Below are 26056 nucleotides of genomic sequence, written 5' to 3' on the forward strand. Positions count from 1 at the left end.
CCCAACCCTACTATTTTGGATTAATGTTCAAAGACCTTCCATGTGAACACCTGGAAACAGATAAGGAATGACCTGAGCCAGGTAGGGAGGAAGGGGTGGCTGTCCCATCTTCCTGACGGAGCTGCGTTTCCCTTTTCTTTCAGGATCAGGTCATCCAGCTAATGAATGCCATCTTTAGCAAGAAGAACTTTGAGTCACTCTCAGAAGCCTTCAGTGTGGCCTCTGCCGCCGCCGCCCTGTCCCAGAATCACTACCATGTGCCCGTTGTGGTTGTGCCCGAAGGTTCGCCTTCCGACACTCACGAACAGGCTATCCTTCGGGTATGACACTCGTGCCCCAGATGTGCTGTTCTGATTGCCATTTCCAGCGTAAGGCTTCCGGAAATCCAAAGATTGGTACACAGCCCGTTGTAACCCCCATGAGAACAGACCCTTAAAATGAAGAGCAAGGCTCATTTCCTTTTGCCTGGAAATGGGGATGGCCACTGGGGGAACTAGTCACAGAACCCTTCAAATCTCTCCCAAACCTCCCCCCGCTTTTTTTTCTAGAGTAATCTAAATAGTAAGACTTTCAAAAGATTAAGTGCAAGAAAATTGCATCTCTGGATTCATAAGTCCAGAGGTACAGAGAAGTCTTATTCTAAAATGTATTTTCCAGTACCTGAACTTTCTAAATACATTAAAACAGCTTTTTAAATTCCCAAGAAATTCTGGTAGTTACAGTTGTTAAAGTCAATTGTCAGATCTCTTCTTCCTTGGAACTGTCAGCGTACCTTTCTTCCTCTTCAGAGCATAGCCCTCCCTCTCACTCAGCAGTAAGCAAGACTGTTTTTGTGTGTTAACTCTTTGAACAGAGCAAAATGCACATGCTTAGAGTTTTCCATTCAAATGAGGCATTTGTTGCTATTGTTTGGAAACCAGTGGTAAGTTAAAATCTTTATGAGAAGTTAGCATTTTATTGATGTCTAAACATGCGGGTTCCACACAGGACAGCCCCATCCATCCCATCAGTTCTATTTTGGAGGGCCCTACACATATTCTCCTGAAGAAGTGCCCTGTGCTCCAGATTTGCCTCTTCTCTCCCTACTTACAAGTCACATCCCCTCAGCAAAGACTGGCGGGGAGAACTAACCTGATTACCATAGTTTACCATGAGTAAGGGGAAAAATACTAGCTTTTGAAGCTAAGTAGGTCTGGGCTTGAGTCCTTAACCATGTGGCCTTTGGCAGTCCCGTAACCTCTCATGGCCTCAGTTTCTTCATCTGTAAAAGAAAGATTATTCTCTGTCCCAGACAGTCGGTGAGAGAATATATATATATATATATGTATATAAAAGGCCTGGCCTGGTATTTGGCAAAATTGACTTTCAACAAATAAAAGTTAGTAATATTATCTACATTTCTTCAGATTTCCCATTGCCCATACCTTCCTAAAGTAATTTTCTTGCTAATAATTTTTTTTTTTAAGACACATTAGTCGACTAGTAGAGTGGATCATTCAGGCGATCAGAAAGAAGGAAGCATTAGCTGTGTGATCTGGGGCCAGTCATTTTCTTTCCCTGGTCTCTGGTTTGCTTATGTGAAAAATGAAATCATTGAATAAAATCACCTTTAAGATCTTCCCCACCTCTAACATCCCATAACCTACCCTAGTCCCAGCCTAGCTGTATTTTCCGGTATTTGATCCCTGATGGATAGTAGACCAGAGGTCAGCGACGATTTCCTGAACTGAGATGGTTCTTCCCCTGCAGAGCACGATCCCCGTGGGGAAAGCACCCTAGAAGCAAAATTTTGTGTTCCCTCAGCCTTTGTTGCTACAGATAATTTTAAAATGTATTTCCAGTTGCAGGTCACCAACGTTCTGTCCCAGCCTCTGACTCAGGCCACTGTTAAGCTAGAACATGCTAAATCCGTTGCTTCTAGAGCCACCGTCCTCCAGAAAACGTCTTTCACCCCTGTAGGGTAAGTTTTGAGCAGAGCTCTGCAGGGCACCAATATATTTGTATTGGGAAGTTATCCTGCAGCCAGCATAACCCAGATTAATGTGGTTATTACCAAGATGATAAAATCAAATTTCCCTAAATTTAGGATTATGCTTTATCCGTAACAGTATGTCAGGAAAATTTCCCCCATAGGATTAATATTCTTCTACAGTCTTATCTTTAATGACTGCATATTATGGTTATGTAAATTTTTTTTTTAAAATTAAGGGTCAATTTTTATGTGGAACTTTGGTAAGTACTAAATTAGTAAGTTAATGAGATTGGGAACTTTTGAGTTTTAGAGAGAAAATGTGTTTGTTAGATAGTCTTAAAGATACATAGGAAATATGTGAAATTAAAAAGCAAAATCATTTTTAGGAATGATCAGTGGAATGGTAAACGACATTGGGGATTTTGCTATGTAGTTAGAGTTAAGAATTCTCTACCTTTTTTCCCCTTTAAAGTAAAAATTATTAGTATTTTAAAATTAAATTAAAAGTGAGATATGCCTTTTTTATGTAATTTACAAAGCACACAAAGTAGAAATAATACAGAAAATTACCTACAATTGTACTACTCTACACCAATTTGAACATTTCTATTCTTTTTTTTTTTTTTTAACATAATTGGTATCACACTGTAGACTTACCTATTTTGCATTTAATTGTGGAAGGCTTACCCAAAGGAGGTGGGGTTTTTAGGAGCTGAGAGTGGGGAGAAAATGATAAAGAAGATTTTGGAGACTTAAAGGAGGAGGTCATTTTAGATCGTTTTGAAGTTTGCCCCTCATTATAATCTGTGATTGAGCAGGAGGTGGCCCAAGGTGAGTGGGAAGTGGAAAAGTGAAGTGGTGTAGCCCTGAACTGTCTCATGGAATGCCTCACTTTGTAGCCTGTAACTTAGTTACATCTGTGACTTTCCTATGTGAGTTCTTGCTAACTCTGTTGTCATTCTTCACAGGGATGTTTTTGAGCTCAACTTCGTGAATGTCAAGTTTTCCAGTGGTTATTATGACTTCTCTGTCAAAGTAGAAGGTGACAGCCGTTACATTGCAAATACTGTAGAGGTTAGTGCTTTTCTTATCATCCCCGTTGCCATGTTAATATACCCAAGGAAATGACCAAATAGGCACACAGCATTAACCATCTGGGATATTGACTTCACTTACAACCAAGTTAATGTGACTATGATAAGAGAATAGTCGGTTTGAGCTATGCTGTTTGACAGGCTTAGCCAAGAACTTGAATGTAGCGAGTTTTCTTTTATTTGTAAATTATTCATTTGCCATTAAAATTTAGCATCGCTATTTTACACAAACTTTGAAAAGTAGAAAAAATAAAAACCACCCATAATTCCACTGAGGTATAAATATTCTTAAGATGTTTTCTGTGGTCGGCCTTGATAGATTTAGAAAAGTGCTTGATGCTAGTTAGGGGACCAGAAGCATCAAGTGACCTATAGCACCAGTGAGGCTATCTGGGTAAGGTACAAAAGAAAATTGGCAATCTTTCATAATGAACTGTGTTTCAGATGTGTAGCTGACTCTAGTTGTGTTGAAGATCCAAGTGGTTTTCAGGATGGAAAGCTGTGCCTCATTTATCTGATGCTTTGTGGGAATGAGATAATTCACATTAGTGGTTTTCCCGGCTAATTGAAGTTTACCCCTTCAGGCACTGTGGTTTTCATTTTAACCTTTTTGGGTAGAAGTTTATTTAAGATGAATTACACTTTCTTAAACAATGGGATATGATTTAACCTCTTCTTGTTCTGGCTTAGGATCATCAGTATGAAGCCTTTATTGAATGCCTATGACATGAGAATTACAGTTCTGTGTGCTTTTGCTTATTTTATTCTTACAGCAACCTTAGCAGATGTGTGGAGTTCTCTTCATTTCATAGATGAGGCTCGGAGGGGTAGAGTAACTTGTCTGAGATCATCCGGCCTATCTGTGCTTGGGTGGATCCCCTGTACAACACCAGTTTAGTCAGCGTGCCCTGGGAACACTGAGCTTGCTTAGAGGCTGCAGAGCTGCGTGCGGCTCCAGCCGCTGGCCTTTTATAATGTTACTTTCTCCTTTCGGCTGTCATTTCTCAATATTTCTGCCACCATGTCTTTGTTCCATCTACGTGACCACCCTGTCATGCATTCTGTTGGGTCAGGGGACCTTAAAGTGGTACTGTGCCTTTCCTGAATAATTAAATACATGCTATTTGTGACAGCTATTGTCTTCACTATCCAGATGTCATTTTCCACTCACTTTTCTTTTTTAACGGAGCTTTTTCATTTTGAAATAATTTAAATCTTAAGTTACAAAAATAGTGTGAAGAATTCCTATATACCCTTCACCCAGCTTTCCCAAATGTTAACATCTCATATAACTCTAATACAACTATCAATATGAGCCAATTAACAATGATACAGTATGATTAACTAATCTATATAGACTTAATTCAAATTCCACTAGTTATCTTCCTGATGTCCCTTTTCTGGTCCAGGATTCAACCTGGGGATTGCATATTCCTTTAGTTGTCATGCGCCTTTAGCCTCCTCCAGTTCAGAATAGTTTGTCTTCTGTGAGCTTGATTCTTTTGAAGAGTACTGGCCAGTTAGTTTGTAGATTGTCCCTCACTTTGGATTTGTCTGATGTTTCCTCATAATTAAATTCACGTCATGCATTTTTTTTTTTTTTTTTTTTGCAAGAATACTCCAAAAGTGATGCTCTGCCCTTCTCAGTGCATCCTGTTAGGAAGTAAATGATGTTGATATGTCTCATTGCTAGTGATGTTAAACTCGGTCACTTGGTTAAGGTGGCGTCTGCTAGGTTTCTCCATTGTAAAGTTGCTGTTCTTCTGCTTTGTAATTAAATGTCCGGGAGAGTAATGCTTTGAGACTCTGCAAATAACCCTGATGATCTTGCCTGTAAGAATTGTTAATTTGCAAAAAAGGTGATTTTTCTCTTTTATTCCTTCTATGTTTATTAATTGGAATTCTACTGTAAGTAAAAGCTGTCTCCCCCACCCCTTCATTTACTTATTCAATTATTTATAACACTTTGGATTCATGGATATTTATTTTACTCTATAGTTCATAATCCGCTATTGTCATCACTTTTTTCCCCTCATGTTATTCCAGATTTGGCCTTTGGAGCGCTCCTCAGGTTGGCTTCTATGACACTCTCTTTTAATGAAAAGACAAGGCAGCTAGAAGGTTTGACCTTTTCAAAAGCGGGGCATTATTTAACACAGGTATATTAAACACTTAAATTTAAAGTTTGGCAGAAAGGAAGCTATTTTCTGGAACTCGAGTCTCTCTGCCTTTTCTCTACTTCATGTCTGACCTTTTTGGGCAGGAGACATCTGATCCTAGTCCATTTATTAACACAAAATTTGGATAGAAACTATTGTAGTGTGTATCTTGAATCTTTAAAATCTAGATTCTTTCTGTTTTAGTTTCTTTCATTAAGAGGCCTTATTTGCAACTCAACACCTTGAATGGCAAACTTTGATTTTAGGTTTGCTTTTTGTTTGTTTGTTTTGCGTGAAACCTCTTTCCTTCTACCTGTACAATCTTGGTAACAACATGTCCAGTTTAAGTGCCTTACCCAACATCACAGCCATTCTTAACCTCTTCCTTCCTTTCCATTTCTGACTTCTGGTCAGTCACCAAGTCCTGTTGATTCCATCTTTGAATGTCCTTTGCATGAGTCCTTTGTTCTCCGGTCCCAGTTTTCCCACTTGGATGGATCCCAAGTAGGTAGGTAGGTTGTATCTAACTAGCTTCATTGTCTTCAGTCTCTGCCCCTTCCATTTAGTTTTCCATAAGCACCACTAGCATGATAAAATCACATTATTCCTCTGGTTAAACATTTCTTTGTTCCCCTCTTGACTATGAGTGAGGTCGAGACTCCTTTTTGTGGCCTTAGATGGTCCTCTATAAGGCACGTGCACATCCTTCATTGTGGGTGCATCCCCATCCCCTCAGCTCTAGCTGCTCTTGACTGCATCCTGGTCCTCACATATACTTTACATGCACATGCCTTTGGACTTCTTCTCTTGTTTCTTCCATGGGGAATGTTCTCCTCCTTTGTTGAACTCTTCATCCTGTAGGTCTAGTTCAAATGTGGCTCCTTCATCTGTGCTCCCATAGAGTTTTATTTTTATTTTATTTTTTTAGTATAGACTATTTCGAATATAGAGAAAAGAATGGAGAATAATACAATGATTATCATATACCCACCAGCCACTCAGCTCCCTCAAATCCTAACATTTTGCTATTTTTTTTCCTTTATTTTATTTTAGTAAGAAATAAAACCCTATAGGTTGGATGTAAACTCTGTATGTTCCTTGAACACTTTTTCTTCCCTCTTTCCCCAGATTTGAGGTTTATTGTTCTCATGTCAGCGTTTATATTTCTGCTACATATGTACTTTTAAACATATATTACATTGAGTTGCATCTTCTCAAAATATATACACTGTTATACTGTATGTAGCCTCTTGCAATTTGCTTGTTTTCATTCAATATTAATTTTATGACAGCCATATTTATGCATGTAGAACTAGAGCTATATGCATAAATATGAATAATTTTTCATAACATTGTCTTCCTTTTAGAAATGAATCAGACTTATTCATTTTCCTATTGTTGGACATTTAGATCTTCACTATTGTAAACAGTGGTGCTGTGAACATTCTAGTACATATTTCCTTATGCACATTTTCTTTATGTAGAATGAAGTTACAGGGTTGTAGGGTGTGCTCATCTTCCAGCTTTATTAGGTATTGCCAAATTGCTCTTTTCTTCATATTCTTACCAGTATTTGGTATTAGGAGTTTTGATTATCTACTGGATGGATACAAAATGGTATCTTCTTGTGTTAATGTTTTTCTTTGGTTACTAGTGAGATCGAGCGTCTCTTCTTGTGTTTATTGGCCATTTAGGTTTCTTTTGTGAATTGTGGACCTTTTGTCTTTTTCTTTTGGTTTGTTAGTCTTTTTATTATAGATTTTTAGGAACCGTATGTATTCTGGATCCTTAGTTATAAGCATCAGATTGCGTCCCTCAGTGTTGCTGTTTCGATGCACGGAAATGAATGTCAGTGAAGCCTAATTTTAAAGTCTTCTTTTCCCTAGATTGTTTGTACTTTTTGTGTCTTCTCTAAAAAAGCCTACGCTGCTCCAGGATCAAAAAGATATTCTCTAATATTTTCTTTCAACAGTTTTTAAGTTTTTTCCCCTTATATTGAGGGCTTCAGGCTACTTGGTTTATTTTTGCTGCTATAGTGTTTTGCACCCTGTCTGTAATTGCTCTTATTGCATTGTATTACCGTTGTTTGCTTGTATGTATTGCTCTTTCATTGGGCTGAGAGCTCGCTGTGGGTGGAGGCCAAGTCTTATTTTTTCAATGCTTAGTTTCCATCTCAGACCACTTAAAAGAAGAAAAGGATGAAGTGGTCTAAAGATGTTTTCCCACATTCCAAGGCCCTTAGAACTATGGTAATTCATCTTTTAGAGTAAGCCTTTTACCCTACACAAAGTAGCTTTTTTTCTTTTCAAATAACAGCTTTACGGAGGATATATGTAATTCACATACCATGAAATTAGCCATTAAAAGTATACAATTCAGCGTCTTTAGTGTATTCACAGAGTTGTACAACCATCACCACCATCTAATTCCAGAGCATTTTTTTCCTTTGATTTTCTTATTGAAGTGTAGTTGATTTATAATGTTGGTTGCAGGTATACAGCAAAGTGATTCAGTTATACATATACATAGACATATATATATAGATATATTTTTCAGATTCTTTTCCATTATCCAGAGCATTTTTATCACCCCAAAAAGCAACCCTGTGTCTATTTATAGACAGCCTTTATTCTATGGAATTCATCTTTCCAGTTCTGCCAACTGCTAATCTACATTTTGTTTCTATGGTTTGCCTATTTGGGACATTTCATATAACTAGAATCATCCAATATGTAGCCTTTTGTATTTTTTACTTAGCATAATATTTTTAAGGTTTATTCATGTTGTAGCATTTATTAGTACTTTATTCATTTGTATGGCTGAATAATTTAGTGTTCTGTTGTGTGGACATACCACATGTTGTTTATCCATTCATCAGTTGATGGACATTTGGGGTATTTTCACTTTTTGGCTGTTGTAAATAATACTGCTATGAACATTCATGTACAAGTTTTTGTTTGAACACCTGTTTTCAGTTCTTTGAGGTTTATGCCTAGGAATGGAATTGTTGGATCATATGATAATGTGTTTAACTTTGTGAGGAACTGACAAACTGATTGTCAAAGAAGCTGCACCATTTTACATTCCCACCAGCAATGTATGAGGATTCTGATTTCTCTGCATCCTTATCAAGCCTTGTTATTATCTGTCTCTTTCATTTAGTCCATCCTAATGGGTGTGAAGTGGTACCTCATTGTGATTTTGATTTGCATTCCTCTGACGGCCAATGATGTGGAGCATCTTTTTAATATGCTAGTTGGTCATTTATATATCTTCTTGGCAGAAATGTCTATCCAGATCTTTTCCCTATTAAAAATATTTTATTTGTATTTTTCTTTCTTCCTTTCCAAACTGTATACTTTTTACTTCCTTATTACATTATTTGTCTTTATATATTCTTGAGTTATGAGACTTCTATGTGTATTCTGGATACAAATTCTTTATCAGATACATACTTTACAGATATTTTCTCACAGTCTGTAGGTGGTCTTTTCCCTTTCTTGATGTTGTCTTTTGAAATGCAGAAGGTTTTAATTTTGAGAAAGTCCAGTTTCTTTATTTTTTCTTTCATTGATTGTTATTTGTGTTGTATCTAATAAACTATTGCCTAATCTGAGATCATGAAAACTTACTCCTATGTTTTCTTATAAGAGGTGTATAGTTTTAGCTCTGACATTTAAGTTTCTGATCCATTTTGAGTTAATTATTGTATGTGGTGTGAGGTAGGGGTCCAGCTTCCTTCCTTTACATATAGATGTGCAGTTGTCCCAGCACCATTTGTTGAAAAGACTGTTCCTTCCCTATTGAGCTGTCTTGGCATCCTTGTCAAAAATTAGTTGACCATAAATATAAAGTTAATTTCTAGACTTGCAATTCTATTCAATTAACCTGTATTTGTGTATTTATATCAGTACTGTGCTGTCTTGATTACCATAACAGCTTGGCTTTTTGAAACATCAAATCTGGTGTTTGCACAAGTGTTTCTGTGGTCATTGGAAAAACTAAATAAGTACAAAATAGCAGAGATGGCTCATAGCTATTACTCATACAATGATAAGAAGCCCCCATTGAGGCCATTGCTGTCCTTTTCCTTTCCGGTGATGGAATAAGCATTAAAAATCTCCTGTCTTCCTCTTCATTGTGTTAAGCTTTATGTATGCATGCGTGTGTGTATTTGTGCACATGTGTGCTCTGACCTCTGTCACATACGCAACTTTACTTTGTAATTTCAGTAATAGTCACACTTGGGGCCTCCGAGTGGGTCAGCAGGTCCTGTTTACTCTTCTGAGAGATGCTTGACATTGGTCAGAGTGCATTAACGGTGGTTTGGTGTGGAAGGCCTGTAATAGCACTCATTGACATTGGACTTGACAGGGGAAGCATGGGTTTTAGAAGCTGTTATTAGCATTAATTGCCCCTAATGCACCATCATTTTTGACAATAATGAGCTAAACAGGGAGGTTATTACTCTCAGCAGAAAAACTGCATTTCCTGGCATTAAAATGTTTTTTGAGGTATATGTGCAGGCGAAGGAAGGACTAGCTGATTCACTGTAAAGCAGACTTAGCTGCATTTAAAGTAGCTAAACAAGTCCCTTTCCTATTATAAAAACTGATCCTGCAGTGTTAGTTTGAAGGAAGAAGCAGCTAACCAACAGGGATCCTACTCTGAACTTTTTACATCAATGCTTTGAAAAAAATTACGATGATTTTATTTCTCAATTTCCTTTAAGAGAGTAGCATAAAAATGCTTTTCTTTTAAATGTTTTCAGAGACCCATTTGTAGTAAGATTTTAGGAGCAGAAGGACTTGTTTTCAACTGTTTCCTATTCAAGAACAGCCCTACAGTGTTTCTGTGCAACAAAGAAACTGTAACTTAGGGGGCCTTTTAAAATAAGGGCTGAGAGCAAACCCCAAATGACTTGAGTTGACTGCAATTTGCCCTTTCGTCATGTCTGTACCATGAATGCTTATAATGAACAAAACACACAGTTGAATCTTGTTTAGCAGGCCTTAGTGACCATGGTCTTGGTGAAACTTTATAGTTAGGATTCTAAGTAAAAACCAGCAAGTCAATGGCTTCCTTACCACTATAATTAGGATACGTTGAGGAGCCTTACACAAGTCTTTAAACATGTTTGTGTTTATCCATCTGTTGAATGAGAGAGTGATTGTTTTTTAAATCCTACTTATTGGATGGTACTTTTTAATACAGAAATGTTTATAAAGAGGAAAATATATGGTACACAATCTCATTGCTCAGATAATGCCTATTTTTAAAAAATTGGAATAAAATAATGGACATGGTTAAAAAAAATTCAAAGTACAAAAAGGTATATAATAAAATATAAGAGCCTTCTCTCATCCCTTCAGTCTAGTCTCTGCTTAGAGGAATCCATTATTAACAGTTAACTGTATGTGCTTTGAAAAGAAAGGATGCATGCGTCATTGAATGTATGCACATCTTTTCTTATTTACACAAAAGGAATCATTCTATAAACATTTGTATTCTTAGCTTTTGTCACAGAGTAGAGGCTCCCAGCTTTCCCCTCAGGGGTCTATTCAGTTTGATGGCCTCCCCTGAGCCCCCAGTGCTTCCCTGCCATAATTCACACAGTTGCCTGGACTCATTGACAGGCGATGTTAAATACAATTTTGCCAGTAGATGGCTACGTGTTCAAAAGTAGGAGTTAGTATCTCCATATCTGTACATAGACATCTACTTTGTTCTTTTTAATTGCTCCACCGTAATTCAAAGTGTATGTATATATACCATTGTTTATTTAACCAATCTCCTGTTTATGGACATTTAGGTGGGATGATGATTTTAAGATCACATTTACAAATTAAGTGAGGGAGTCCTTAAGGGAATGAGTCACAGAAGTGAAGAGGGAATTATCTAGTTAATGTTGATGAAGACTCCAGAGTAATTACCTATGAAAACAGTCTATTTTTATAGCATGGAGTATCACTAAGCTCCTACCTCTCCTGAAACTGGAGGACTGCCTAAGCCTTCCTGCTGCACATTTCTCACTCACGCACCAAGGGCTGCCCCAGGCCCACTTGGGTCACAGTTCCTTCTGCTGTGCTTCTGTAGCACTTTGTTCATCCCTCCATTGAAGCAGCAGCCTGGTCTGTTACAATTTAGCTTTGCCTTTATGTTTCCCTTTAGGATAGGAAGTACACCTTGCCATGTCTGTGTACCCCGGCACCTAGTGCTCCAGATGCTCTGAGGGAACATAGGGGAGTGGTCTCTCAGTGGGGTGTCTTGCTAAAAGTCTTGCTAATCAAAGCTCTTTGGCTACTTCTTGGCTTGAGCCTTCCACTTAAGTTTTTCTTCAATAGAAGTGCTGTCAGTGCCTCTCTGGCTTGAGCTTTGTATAGCAAAACTAGCTCTGGTTTTGAGCCCTGTTTGAGTTATGAAGCTGTTTGCTTAGCAAAGAGCCCAAAGAGCCAAAGAAGAGGATCCCAGCTCTCTCCTTGGTGGTTTATTCAACTGGAAGGCCATCTGACCTCCCACCCCCCACCCCCGAAAGTAATTCACTCAGTTGCCTAGATTCAGTGACTAGCTATGATGCTAAATTTAATTCTGCCAATTGGTGGCTGTGTATTCAAAAGTAGGAGGTAATAATATCCTTATAGCCCCAGAAATCTTTTACATTTAGGTTTTTTTTTTCTTTTTCGTTTTAGCAACAGAACACCCCTATTCAACCTGATAATTGAGGCTCTTGTCACAAAATAGTTATTATGGAGGCTGTTAAAAGGAATTACTTGATAGCTATCTTTATCCCCTTTTAATTTTTCTTCTTTGCCCTTGATTTGAGGCTGTCAGACCTTGATAGTGCATTTTAGAAATATGCTGAAGCTGTCCTTCAATTATTTGCCCACCTTCTATCTCTATTCCTTGATCCTGACTTGGACTATAAACCAATAGATTTGACAAGGATCTCCTTAAGCATTAGATTCAAGGTTATCAAATATTTGGAATTCTCACAGATATGTTTAAATTTTAAAAGTGCCTTGGGATTGCATAATTTCCATATTCAAACTTAGATTTTTAAATAAAAAATTTCCCGAGTAGATTTTTAGCGTGTTTTCTATCTCTTTCGGAATTTTACATTTATTTTAATCTAATTTTTGAAAATTCTTACCTACTGGGTTTGGCTAGCTCCTCTTTGTGAAAGTGTTATAAGGAACATATAGAATTTTTAAACACTGTTAAGAGTCAAAAGAGACAGACAGCTTTATGCTTGTAACAAACTCCAAATCTCAGTGGCTTAAAACAAGAAGTTTCTTTTTTGCCCACACGAGATATCTTTAATGTGTCATGCTGGGGGCTCTGCTTCGTGTAGTCCTTACTCTAGGACCCAGGCTGAGTAGCAAGCCTCTCTGCACACTGCCTATGTCCACATCAGAAGAAAAGAGAATCACATATGGAACTCTTAAGATTCCACTTGGAAGTCACACACTTCTGCTCACATTTCACTGGCCAGAACAAGTCACGTGGCCACACCTGATTCCAGGAGGGCAGGGAAGTACAATTCTGTCACATGCTCAGAATGAAAAGCAGAAGTACTTGGTGAACCGTGCAGATGACTGCCATAGCTTCTTAGATCTTCATGGGCCAACTTACAGTACTGCTTGGCACAAAGTAAGTGTTGGCTGGGAAAGTGGACAGCAGAGTGCCTAAGAATACGGACTCTGTCAGGATGCCGGATCTTGAACGCTGGGTCTGTCTTACCGGCTATCTGAACTTGAGCAAATGGCTTCATCTCTCTAATCTTTAATTTCCTCTTCTGAAATAGCACTACCTTACAGAGTTACTGTGAGGATAAAATGAGATCATCGTTATAAAGTCAATGTCTTTCACGTAGTAAACAATAAACATTAGCTGTTGTTAGAACTGAGTACTTGATTTAAATTGTTTGAAGGTTACTGCATAAGGGTTTTTCACCTTATTTATTTTAAAGTACACAGGAAGAGATCTACTTTCTTTTCTTGTCTTTCTTTTTTTTTTTTAATAATATACATCTAAAGCCAAAGAAAGGAACAAGGAATAATAATCAAGGAGTTACTTTTAGGCCTCAGGATGGGAGAGGTAGATGTACTACCTGGCTGGGTCAGTTTACTAAGATCATTGAAGACTCCTGTCCTGGGGTTTTGTTCATCCCTTTACTCATCAGTAAGAGAAAAATTTGGATAGGTACGTTAATTCCTGGCATATTTACCAGTTAACTTGATGATTTTCTTCTGTGTTTCACTCTAGCTCAGAGTCAAGATTTCCACTGAAGTTGGCATCACAAATGTTGACCTCTCCACTGTGGATAAGGATCAGAGCATTGCACCCAAAACCACAAGGTACATGGGATGCCTCCTGGGCACAAGGAGAGCCCAGGCTTGAGCTGAGAGGACCACGCTTTGGCCCTGAGCCCCTCCATATGTCATTTCTGTGTCAGCAGTGATCCAGCTTGTACTCCAAATTAAGGAGGCGACCATTCCGCTGGCACTAAATCAGGGGTGCTGCTTGGCATCCAAGCAAATCTGGGGGTTGTCTGTATCAGTGGTCAGCCCCTGAGCAAACTGTTTATTAACAGTCCACGACGAGATGAAGAGCTTACCTCAGTGTAAGTCTGCGTCAGCCAGCTATGTCATCAAGCACAACATTTAGTTCAGACAACAGTTTTTTTAAAAAACAAGACTTTCTCAACGAAGGAAGCAATGCATTAACTTACATTCATCTCTTTAACTTCAGTCTTGAACTTGCTTTTTAGTGGCCTCACGGCGACTCCCTTTGGTCCACAGTGGGTCTGAAATTGGTTGGAAGTCTCACAGGTCCTTAGAAGTGAGTTGGCAGATACCCAGAACTAGGGCTGTGATTCCTTTTCATGTCCACAGAAGGCATTACTAGTCAGTCACAGCACTGTTCCTGCTGAACTCAGAATCTTTTTTAACACAACCTTCTAGGTAACCATTAGCAATTGATCAGAGTTGGGCCAGAACACTGTATGAAGCCCATTTCTCAGGCCTCTCCCACATTCTTATTGGATGGGTGGAGAGGGTGCCCAACTAGACTTCTGGATATAGTTCAGACCCCAGTTTTACTCAGTGAGGGTGGCTATAGAGGCCAAAGAAATAGGGGAACCCTCAAGGCTATTTTGAAGATGGGATGTTAGCCAGAGACTAGGAGCCAAGCAATCACTCCTTTTAAGTTGTGTGAAAGGGCTAGGTTTTCTGCCTCTGGCTCGGATATTTTTATAGTGACATTGGAAATGAGAGCACTGTTGAGAATCCACTGAAATAACTAACGTCTGTGAGAGTGCTTTGCAAAGTTTAATGCTCTATAGAGACGAAGAGTTGTTATTACTCATAAGTAAACAAAAAGCCTAAGCATGACATATGGCCGGTTGTGAGCCCTGTAACCATTTGGCTTGTTTTATCCCCTGGCCATCTTCACCTTAAATCCCAGGAGATAGCTGTGAAAAGAACAGTTTTCTCAGCAAGTCTGCTGTTTGAGAAAATGACTTTTTAAAGCTCAGTTTCAGGCAGAAAAATAAATTGAAACAATGCCCAGGAAAAAAAATACAGCATTAAAAAAAGAAAAAGCTGTAAGTACCCTTCTTTCCTTTGCATCTCCTACTCCCTCATCGCCTGACCTTGCTCACAGATGCTGCCAATATCGATCATGTGATTTTTTTTTTTTTTCTCCTTGTGATTTTGCCAGTCCACCTGTGAGCCTGCAGGGGCACACGTGAACCCCACTGGTGCGTGGCTTGGTGGAGTCGATATCCTTAGGTCCTTGCAGTGAAAGCCTGGAGCAACTGCACATAGCGTTTTCCCTAGACCCTGATGAAAGTTCATGCTGTGCTTTTCTCAGTCCTGGCTTTATCAGTCCAGTTTGCTTCAGGCCACAGACAGTTCTCCACTCTGCCCACAACAGAAAAGTGTTACAATTGGGAGATACGGTTGGGAGAGGGAGGGCCAGGCGGTGAAGTGATGTTTGTATTCCCTCTCTTCTCAGAGAGCTGCAGATCCTCTCTGAAGACTTATTATATAAATGTCTCTTTCAGGGTGACCTACCCAGCCAAGGCCAAGGGCACATTCATCGCAGATAGCCACCAGAACTTTGCTTTGTTCTTCCAGCTGGTAGACATGAACACTGGTGCTGAACTCACCCCTCACCAGGTCAGGAAAAAGCCCAGACAGTTCTCTTGGCCTGAAACGTTGACGTACCCGATTGTTGTTAATATGGTTTATAACACTGACTGGAGACAGTCCCGAATTCCTGCTTTCACATCTTCACTCTAAACCCTGACGGTCTGCCAGGTTCTCCCATGTGACACTCCTGCTGCCTCTCGTACTGGTTATAACGCTGAGCCTGGAATACGCTCTTGTTTTTAAGAGATTAGCTGGTATTGAGAAGACATATTTAAGGCTGATTAGCACTTAATTGTGGCTTTTTTCTTTCTGACCAAAAAAACATATATTGAAATAATTTTGAAAAAAGGAAAACCCAGGCAGTGAGCCCAAAGTATATTTTTGTTCTGGCCAAAGCAGATTTTTCTTTTTGTAGGAATCTGAAAAACAGCACTTTTTAACTTGTGCCTACTTTGTATTATGAAAGCAGTAGGCTTCATGTTTGTTTTTCGTATATAAAAAAATGATGATTATTCAGAAGATTTTTCAAACCATGTCGTCTCCCCAGAAAATCTGATATGGCCCCTTATCCTCTCAGACACCTCCTCTCCTACCCCTGTTACCCCACGTGATTGAGGATGACTGCCCTGATCCCCGCCCTGTCCGCAGTTGTATCGTAAAGGGAAATTCAAATAAACACTTTGAATGTGGAAAGACGGGAGAGACCCTGGGACCTAGTGGCCTTGGTTTGGGTCTCTGCAGCCATGCTTTAGTAAGAGCTAGCAGACTTGCATCCGTGCCCAGAGGCAGCTTCAGAGCAGACCGTTGAGGTGGGTGGATTTGCTTTCTGTTTCTTACAGCTGCCACTGCTCACTTGTGCCCAGGCCCAGAGCAGCTGCCCTAGCTCCACAGCCCAGCCCTTGTCACTTCTCTCTCCCCCTAACACCTGAGCTCCAGAGAGCTTGGTCAGGAAGCTTAGCCACGACTAACTCTTCGGCCCCTTAGCATTTCCCAGCAGTTTACCAGCCAAACAGCACAACGGAAGAAAGAGTGTGAAGAGAAGTGATTACAAGACTAAATTGGTGGGATTAGGGGTAGGGCCCGGAGAGTTAGTGAGGAAGTTTAACTTTAACTGAATACTTGTCTCATCCAAGATTCTGTTGTAGAAACTGTGGCTTACAGACCTCCTAGGTAGAGATGGCATTTTGCAGATGAGCCTGGCGGCTGCCTGCACTTGCCTATGACAGGAGGAAGATCAGGCATCCAGGTTCCTAAATCCCATTCTTGGCCAGCACTGCTGTAGTCAGGATGCTTCACATCTCTGAGCCTCTTTCCCTAAATACTTTGATGGTTGTTCTTTGTTGCCCAGGTGTAGAGTAACAAATGAGATTTATATTTTTTCTGGATCCAGTGCTAGCTGTCTGACTGTGGCAACTCTTTTAATCCTCGTGCCTTTGATCTGTAAAATGGAACCAATCTACCTGCCTTATTGAATTCTTTATTTTGAAACACTCCAGAGAAAAGCTAAGTGGGTATTAAGTTCTGCTGCGGTTCTAATGTGCAGAAACCTTAGTTTCTTATGCCACTGGGAGGGTAAGGCGATTAGACTTGTACCATCGTATTGATAAATGTTTGTCAACCAACTCGTATATAGCAGGTCCTGCGAGAAATGCTTTGCATACATTATTGTGACTCTTCATACAGATATACCACATCTGTAAAAGTTCTATCTTCCTATCTCAAAGATGGCAAAATCAAGGCCCAAGGAGGTTAAGTAACCTGCTCAGCTAATAAGTAGTGGAACCAAATCTGTCTTCGAGTCTAAGCTCTCTTTCTGACACTAGGCTGCTCTCCTCGGTGAGAACTCTGCCTACTATCAGTCCCCAAGCCTCCTCTCCTAAATCTTTAGCTGGAGGCACTAGGAAATTGAAAATGGGCCTCTTACAGTTCCACCTCATTTCCCTTCTTTTCACCCTCTGGTGAAGAAGTTAATTGGGCAGCAAAGTGGCCAAAAGGCTGGCGGGAAGAAGAAATCACAGCAACAGCAAAGGGCTTAAATCATCCACAAACTGGGCACTTGGCCTACAAGTCACTGAGAATTGGCTGGACCCCTAAGTTAAATTTCTTATACTAGCGAGAAGTTATCTCTTGTCTCTGGGCTAGTTAGCAGGGTGGGGTGGCCATTCCTCCTGCTTTCTCGGGCAGGCCTGGCAGGTCCCAGAGCTCCCACTGGGACGAAGGAACTGACAGTCTGCTGCCTTGTTGATTTCATGCTGGGCCCAGAGGGAGTTTTGAAATGATCAGATGAAGGGTTGTGTTATTGTTCCATCCAGACATTTGTCCGACTCCATAACCAGAAGACTGGCCAGGAAGTGGTGTTTGTTGCAGAGCCGGACAGCAAGAATGTATATAAGTTTGAACTGGACACCTCCGAGAGAAAGATCGAATTTGACTCTGCATCCGGCACCTACACTCTCTACTTGATCATCGGAGATGCTACTTTGAAGAACCCAATCCTTTGGAATGTGGTATGTGCCTACATATACCCTGACCCAGGCCAGAGTGGCTGTGCCGTTGTCAGACACAGATGGCTCCTTTCCACGGGGTGGGCTCCTTCCCCTAGCCTTTTAGCCTTGCCCTGGCACCCAGGGGGCAGTAAGTACACATTGTGAGGTAAGGAGCTGTGTGCTGTCCCCATTGGTAGTCTTAGGGGTGTGTGCATGGCCTGGCATGTAGTAGGGGCTTAATTAAACAGTGACTGAGTGAAGTGAGTGAATGAAGTATAAATTTGCCCTTGTGGGTTCTAGCAAATTTCTATAAAAGTTGTATTAGAAGGAGGTTTTCATATTATAGCAAAGCACTATGGGGGAATACATAGATTAAAAGATAAAGGCTCTGGTCTTCGAGATATGGTATAGCCTCACAGGGTGGGCGGGGAGGGAGCTAAGATTTGAATTCTGATAATAATACAGGATGGTGGGGGATAGTGATACGTAGGGTGTACAAAATGCTAATAAACTAATAACTAACATTTGCATGGTGTGTTATCCTTTAAATAGTGCTTTTCACTTACGTAATTCACCTTTGATTGATGTGATGAGAGAAAGCTTCTTGAAGGACATGGCATTTGAACTAGGGGTTGTAGAATCGCAGGTGTTTATGAGAATAATATCTGGGAGGCTATGGGGTGATCACAGCGTAGAGGGGGCTCCAGAAAAGCTTGAGGTGCTTTCAGGGAGACATGCATGAGTGAGTCCATTTTGCTGGAGCACCTGAGTCTGGTCGAGAGCTGTAGGCATTGAGGTTGGAAAGGTGGCAGAGGTCAAACTGTAGGTCTTGAATGGTGGTTGGCTCCCTGTGCCGGACAAAGGGGCAGCTGCATTTTCTTATGTTGTATTCAAAGCTCCTTTTCTTCCCTTGGACTTTGGGCTGCTTTTTGTATGCAAGCACATTTTCATTTCTTTTTCCTTTTTTTGTCTTTGTCTTTGTGACTAAATCACACTTCCCAGGGACAGGGAGTAGTTTCTGATTGCAACTGTAACAGCCTGAGTACCAGCTGGGATTTTTGTATTAAACAGCTCTGTGGGGCTCACCAGACCAGTAGAAAATTGGAACTCTTGCTCTAAAAAGCATTTTCAATAAATACTTATTTTGTTCTTGAAAATTTTACTGCCTCAATTTGTCGACTAGTGGATCGGAAGTGATTTGACTGCTTGGAGCTTTCTCAGTTATGGTCCTGGACATGAGTTGGGAGTGCTTTCCTGCTGATGAGTCTCACCCCCATCTCTGCCCCTGCGCCTTTAATGGCTGCCTTTATTTTTCTAGGCGGATGTGGTCATCAGGTTCCCTGAAGAAGATGCTCCGTCAACTGTCCTATCCAAGAACCTTTTCACCCCCAAACAGGAAATTCAGGTACATCCCAGACGACTCTTTCTCTAAACACGGGGGAGAAGTGTGGGGTGGGCACAGTGGAAGAGGGCAGCAAACCCCTGGACTGTGGCTCTTGTCCCTTCTTTAACCTGTTTATATGATATTTTATAGTTTTGTTTTTGTCATCCTTTGAATCAGCCAGGCAGATACCAGTCCCATCCTAGAGCTGAAAAAACAGGCTCAAATTGCCCACTGACCAGTTCCCAGAAAGCAGAGAGCTGGAGACAAAATCAGAACCTGGGTCTGTTTTTCTTAAACATCCAGGAAGTTCAGCCCTCAGATCACTGCTTGGGACTACAGCCCAAATGAGTTGGCTTTCTTCCTCTCCACTCCTGCATAGATCAGGGCTGATGGGGCCTCCAGGTGGACAACTCAACTGGAGAATAGGGCTTGCCTCGGGGATTCACCTTCCTTGCACACAAATATTAGCAATCCCTACCCAGCCTGGCCTATAGGACTGTTATGAGGATCAAAATAGTTAACAGAGAAGGAAAGAAGAACTTTGAAAAGTTTCTAAAGCATTTTACAAAATAAACACAGTAATTGTTAAACAATTTGAATACTGCTGGTTAAGGAAACTGAGGTGGATCCACTCGGTAGACTATTTTGCAATCATGAGAAATGAGCATACTGCAGTAACATGGAGACCCACGTATGAATTAATGTTGAAGTGTTCCAGGCAGACCACTTACTCTCATTTCACTGTTAAAAGAAGGCCAAGGGCCCGAAAGGTAGAGTAATAGTATTCTTTTTCAAAAATCCTCCTAGTGTTGCTATAGCGGCATTTAAGAATGTAAAATGCAGTTAAAGAGTAGAAGATAACCGTGATGACAGAGGGTGCTGACTGATGGATCGGTGGGGGAGGCAGCAACAGCTGCCGCAGGCAGTGTTAGAAGTCCCTCAGCAGCAGTGGCAGCAAAGAGGAGCTGAGGGAAAAATTTGGAAACAGGAGTCTCAGGTGGCTCTACCTTGTCATGGAGCCAAGTTGGCTGGACGCTGGCAGGCAAAGTTTAAAAAAAATTATTTAAAAAAAATTTTTTTGGAGGTGGGGAATTAGGTTTATTATTTATTTATTTATTTTTAATTATTATTTTTAATGGAGGTACTGGGGATTAAACCCAGGACCTCGGGCATGCTAAGCATGCTCTCTACCAGCGAGTTATACCCTCCCCCTTTAAAATTTTTAATTGTTACAATATACCACTTAGCTAACTCAGGTTGGTTAGCAAAATATGATAATGTCACCCGAGGAGCCCAGAAGCATGCTGAAATCCAGTCCTGCCTTGGATGGATGTGTCACCCACACCACCCAGATTGCACCCTCTTTGATACTAGGCACATGTCACTTGATAGGTTGCGTTCTCCAACCTCTGAATGGCAGTGCATCTTGGAGGGAAAAAGAGGGTTGGCCAAATAGTGAGGTGGGTGGGACTGGTGTGGTGTCTTTGGAAGGAGACCACTGGGATCAGAAGCTAGTGTTAGAGGCAGAAGGCCAAGAGGCCACTCATGGCCAGGAGATTTTAGCCTTTCGGAGGTATTTCCTTTTCCTGACTGTCAGTGGTATGTTGGTCCCTAGTATACATGGCAGCCTCTACGGGGAAGAGCACATTTTAAAATATTCTTGGTATGTCTTCTTTTGGCAGCACCTGTTCCGCGAGCCTGAGAAGAGGCCCCCCACAGTGGTGTCCAATACATTCACCGCCCTGATCCTCTCACCCTTGCTCCTGCTCTTTGCTCTGGTGAGTAGCTGTAATTAGCATGGGCAGCGTGTGTCTGGCGCCAGACTCAGCAGATGTAGCTGTTCCAAAGGAGGCTTTGTGCTCCGGCCTCAGCGTGGCTCCAAAGGGGTCCAGCAGCTGTGACCTGAACCAATGGTCAAAAAATTTTAGGATAACTAAAATTCCCCACTGTGGGGGAACAGCCAAAAAAAAAAAAAAAAAAAAAAAGATCCATTAACAAGGGGCATGAGAAAGTACCTAATAGCCATTTAAAATGATAAAAGTGTATGGACGGGGATGATCTGCAGGAATGTTCAGATGAGGTCAAGTGTGAAAAAAGCAGCCCAGTGCTGATATCTGTAGAAAAAGAGAGAACAGAGGATGTGCATTTCAGCACTGTTTGGAGCATAAAACTGTAAATAACCTGAAGTCTACATAGAAGCAAATGTTAACTTACAGTATATCCATACAATGGACTAATGTGCAGCTTATTAAAAGAATGGATAGCTTTATGTACTGACGTGACAAGATTGCCAAAGTGTCCTATCAAACGAAGAAGGCAAGGGATAATTCTATGTTTAGAACAATCCGCTTTGTTTAAAAACCTTAAAAGGGCATTATCTATTTTTGTCGGTTAACTCTAAGGAGAGAGGACCTTTTAGGGAGTAGAGTGGAAGGAAATTTTTACCTTTTATATTTTAATGTAGTGTTTGAATTTTTTTTAACCAACTTTTTCCCCTTGTCTCTTTTTAAAAATTATAAACATAAATTCATATGCTCAGAAGTTCAGAGAATTTTAAGAACTGTATGGAAAACTCATTAGATCTTACTTTTAGAAAGTTGCCTGTGTTCCTAATTCACTAATTGATTTTAATAGAAGAATTATTGGTCAATCTAAATCTGGAAGGCATGCCACAGGCTTTCAGAAACCAGGCCTAGGGTATGGGCACCTGTTCTTTCAAGTGATCAGAATTTCAGAATGCACAGAACACGCAGCAAGAGCATACATTGTACCAGCTGCCAGTGGGTTTTTCTTACCAATACTTAGAGACATTAGCAGGGGTGCCACTTACTTCATTATAAATACAGTTCCTAACCTTTCAGCTTTATGGTTTCATCTGTTTTAAAATAGAAAAGTTTGCTATCATTAAACATGATCTTTGGGGGTTGAGGGGAGGGATACATTAGGAGTTTGGATTTGCAGATGGTAGCTACTGTGTATAAAATAAACAACAAGGTCCTATTGTACAGCATGGGAAACTATATTCAATATCTTGTAATAACCTATAATGATAAAGAATATGAAAAGGAACATATATACGTATAACTGAATCAGTATGCTGTATACTAGAAACTAACACAACATTGTAAATCAACTGCACTTCAATTAAAAAAAATAATAATGTTCAGGTTTGAGTTATCCAAGCACATTTGAAAGCAGGTGTTGGAATGCTTTTCTAAAGAAAAAAGGAAACAGTTTTTCCTGAGGACTTATAATAGGGTGGTTGTCACTTAGAAAAATTCCCTGTCCTTCAGGTATTCATGAACTTTTAAGCCCTTAGGGCTGTTTATTGGATTAGCGTTGGCATGGCACGGGTTGCCTCCCTTTCATGTTCTAATGTCTTTTTAATTTATTTCTCCCCATCGTTCAGTGGATCCGGATTGGGGCCAATGTCTCCAACTTCACTTTTGCTCCAAGCACGATTATCTTTCACCTGGGACATGCTGGTAAGCGCCCCAGGCTGCTAATTCCATTTAACCTCCTTTGACATTTAGCCTGCCCACGCACAAGCCCTGTTAAGTAGACCCACAACCTATTAACTATAATGACTTAATAGCATAACATTTCCCTCTTCCTCCTGGCCTTTTACGACAGTTAATATGATGATAAACCTGTTTGGCCGATCAGCTTAGGACAGCTGTCATTATATCGGGTTTCACTGTACTAGGCTGCCGTTGGCAGGCCATTTTACCTCATTTAATAGCTCTGTTCATTTCCAGAGATTACTCACTTATGGTATCTTTAGGTTGAGCCATCTTCCTGGATGGAGAGCATTAATGCAGTTTCCAAAGGTTATCTTCCCCCACCGTATCGATCTTCACATTTGCTGGCGGCTTTGTCTGGACAGTAATAGAAAACAGTCCCTTCCACAGTCAGACATGCTGTCCTGCATTGTTCTCTTGAGAACTTAGGACCTACATGTTACAAGACAGTAAATTCACAAATCTGTTAAGCATTTCAGTAACTTTCGACACTATTGGATCAGAGGCGCCTTGGATTTCACTGAGACTTCAATATTCCTTTCTGATTTCTTTGACTCTTTCAGGAGTCACCCTCTCTGTGTCCAAAGTGTGCAGATTCTGTAAGGGTCCACAGATGAATCCCTTGAAACTCGAGGCAAATGTGTGTCTTTGTTTTTCTGGGGAAAGAGAGATTCTGTAACTTTGATCAAAATTCTCACAGTGGTCCATGACCTCAAAAATGACCAAGAACCCCTGCCGTAGTTCATCCATTATCCTTCGGGGCAAAATTGACAGGATGACCTTTCTCTCCAGCCCAGTTTCTGGATTTGAGGGATAGCCCTCCCGGGTCAGGCTGAAAATAAAACCTGAATATAAATTTATTTAGAGCCATGACTTTTCTTGCCAGAGTGCTTTTTGTGCACATTCCCTCGTTTGATTCTCATCACAGCCCTGATGGGGGTGACCAGGGCAGGAATGATGATCCCCGTTTGATAGGTGGGAGAATTCAGGCTCAGAGAAATTAAGTGGCTGCCAAAGGCAGAGCTTGGACCAGGACCCAGGGTTCTCCTTGCCCAGCTCTGAGCCCTTTTGACTAAACCTTCCTCCTCAGTCCTTCTTGCTTCCTTCCTAGTCAGACTGGCAATTTAGCCTTAAAAATTTTTTTAATAAAAAGGAAATTACTCATTTCTTTAATCCTATGGGCTTTCATTCAGAATTTGAAAAATCAACTGAATCCCAAATATAACATGACAGTAATTTTAAAACCAAAAATTTAAAATAAAACCAACATTAAAGAGAAAAGATATGAGCTGGAACGTGGAACAAGATAAAGTAACTGAGATCTGGTTTCTGCCTCTGGATTTCCTGGTAGCCAAAGTTGAGAAGCAAGTATATTGAGTTATTTATTTTCTGGCATCAGATAAAAAGAATAAATAAAACAAGCCGGTCTATAAATACAGACCTTCTCAGGATCCTACAGTTGTCGGCTTTTAACTGTCCCCTGCCCCAGGGTGATGTCACTGTCTCACCTAACTGGCTGTCATGACACCTGTTACTGTAGCTATGCTGGGGCTCATGTATGTCTACTGGACTCAACTCAACATGTTCCAGACCCTGAAGTACCTGGCCATTCTGGGCAGCGTGACGTTTCTGGCTGGCAATCGGATGCTGGCCCAGCAGGCAATCAAGAGGTAAGGCTGGGGATGGGCCAGGGACCCAGAGCAGGATTAGGAATAGTTTTGTCAGCTCTCTTCACCCAGCTCTTTGAACAACGGAATGTGGCAAAGTGATTCATATCCTTAGGGGCAAGTATGACACCTTAATCCAGCCTGATACAGAAGCCTTTTAAGTCAGAAAAGAGCCTTGGTGATCAGTTTTAAATATATTAAAACCACAGCAGTTTATGCTGCAACACATTAGAACAAGAGAAGAAAATAACTGCTTTGCTAAGACTAAGATGGATTAGGACGTGTGGCAGAAGACTGTTGTTAACGTGCTGGCTGTATAACAATTTTCTCCTCTGCCGCCGCAGAGGGTCCTGCCCCACCCTCCTCCTGTGCCCCAGAGAGTTAGTCCTCTGTAACCCCAGCAGCTCCCCAGAGCTTTTTCTCCTGTGTGTAAAGTCCATGCTCTTCCCCCCAGAAGCTGCGTCTGGCTTTCAGGGAGCACTGCTCAGTGGCCCACATCACGTCCCCAAATCCAGACAAGCTTAGGTTCACACAAATGGTCGGTCTCGACGTGATGGCAGCTTGCTGGCAGCTTGACTTTCGAACCTGGATTAGAAACAAATTTAAATGTCACATAGGTGTTTTCATTGATTTGACTTTATTAGAATGTGGGTGATTTCAGCCACATAAAGGTCAATAAGAAAAGGTCAGAATTGCTTTCACCTTTGGAAGTTAACATTTTTAAACGTGCCCTGCTTTCTCCTCTCCAGGACTTTTGCTGGAAGAATGCAACTCACTAGTACGCCCACCAATGTGGCTGCCAGTTAAGTTGGTCAGATCAGAGAGAGGCTTTCTCAGAGACCACTGTGGGCGGGAGAGCCGCCTGTCTCATACCTGCTCGCGTCTGCATCGTGAGCTTTCTGAGTTCCTCGCAGTGGAGACCTGGCCCCGGCGTGCTCCTTGTCCCCCTGTAGTAACCCAGATTCCCCCAGAGCTTCCCTGAGTACCAGCAGCGGCAGCTGGTTCACTTTTCTGCCCCTCCAGCAGCCTTAACTTGGTGGTTCTGCACTGCAGCTGAGAAAGGGCCAGGGACTCTCCTGTTTTTTTCTAAGCAGAGCCCTGTTTCTGCACAGCAGCCAGGCCTGGCCCAGGGAGCCCAAGGGCTGTGCTCGGCTCTTTTCTGGAAGTTACCTGCACAGACAGACAAAATCAAGGGGAGATAGGAGTGGAAACCATCTGATTGAGATCCTGTTGAGCAGGAGTTCCCAATCTGGAATGCTAAAATTGTGTCCATTTTCTGGGGAGGAAGACCATGTTTCTCATCCCGCCCCCCATTCCATATAGAAGGTTAAAGCCCCTCTCTGTTGGCGTCTTCGTGAGTCGTAGAACAAACTCTGCCACTAGGGGAAACAGTGCCTCTGGCAGAAGCTCTGGTCGGGTGTTTGCCATTTCTTTCCTCAGCTTTTTTCTCTTCTTACTGTCCTTTCTTGATTCTCAAACCCTCTTTCCTTTGGCAGGATCGCTGCAGAGCAGAGCAGTAGATTGGCAAAATATAGGACACTACGGTAAAGATGAAGGGCGGACTCATCCCAGAAGCAGGGCCCCTTTGCCATCTTGCCCACCTCATGCATGTCAGTTAT

The 26056-nt window shown here is 41.1% G+C and overlaps 1 protein-coding gene across 2 annotated transcripts in view; it reads left to right on the forward strand.

Annotated features, from left to right (window-relative positions):
- RPN2 (ribophorin II) overlaps positions 1–26056 on the forward strand; it is a 50637-nt gene that overhangs the window by 21603 nt on the left and 2978 nt on the right. The window contains exons 7-17 of one of the 2 annotated variants that reach the window (XM_032462265.1): positions 144–320; positions 1842–1960; positions 2941–3046; positions 13491–13582; positions 15292–15406; positions 17692–17886; positions 19184–19270; positions 20932–21027; positions 22659–22734; positions 24311–24440; positions 25934–25981. In XM_032462265.1, the coding sequence (XP_032318156.1) occupies positions 144–320; positions 1842–1960; positions 2941–3046; positions 13491–13582; positions 15292–15406; positions 17692–17886; positions 19184–19270; positions 20932–21027; positions 22659–22734; positions 24311–24440; positions 25934–25981 (1241 nt within the window). The remainder of the gene's footprint in view (positions 1–143; positions 321–1841; positions 1961–2940; positions 3047–13490; positions 13583–15291; positions 15407–17691; positions 17887–19183; positions 19271–20931; positions 21028–22658; positions 22735–24310; positions 24441–25933; positions 25982–26056) is intronic. The other variant, XM_032462266.1, reaches the window with a different exon arrangement.

The sequence above is a fragment of the Camelus ferus genome, chromosome 19 (genome assembly GCF_009834535.1).
Source record: "Camelus ferus isolate YT-003-E chromosome 19, BCGSAC_Cfer_1.0, whole genome shotgun sequence".
Classification (NCBI taxonomy): Eukaryota; Metazoa; Chordata; class Mammalia; order Artiodactyla; family Camelidae; genus Camelus; species Camelus ferus.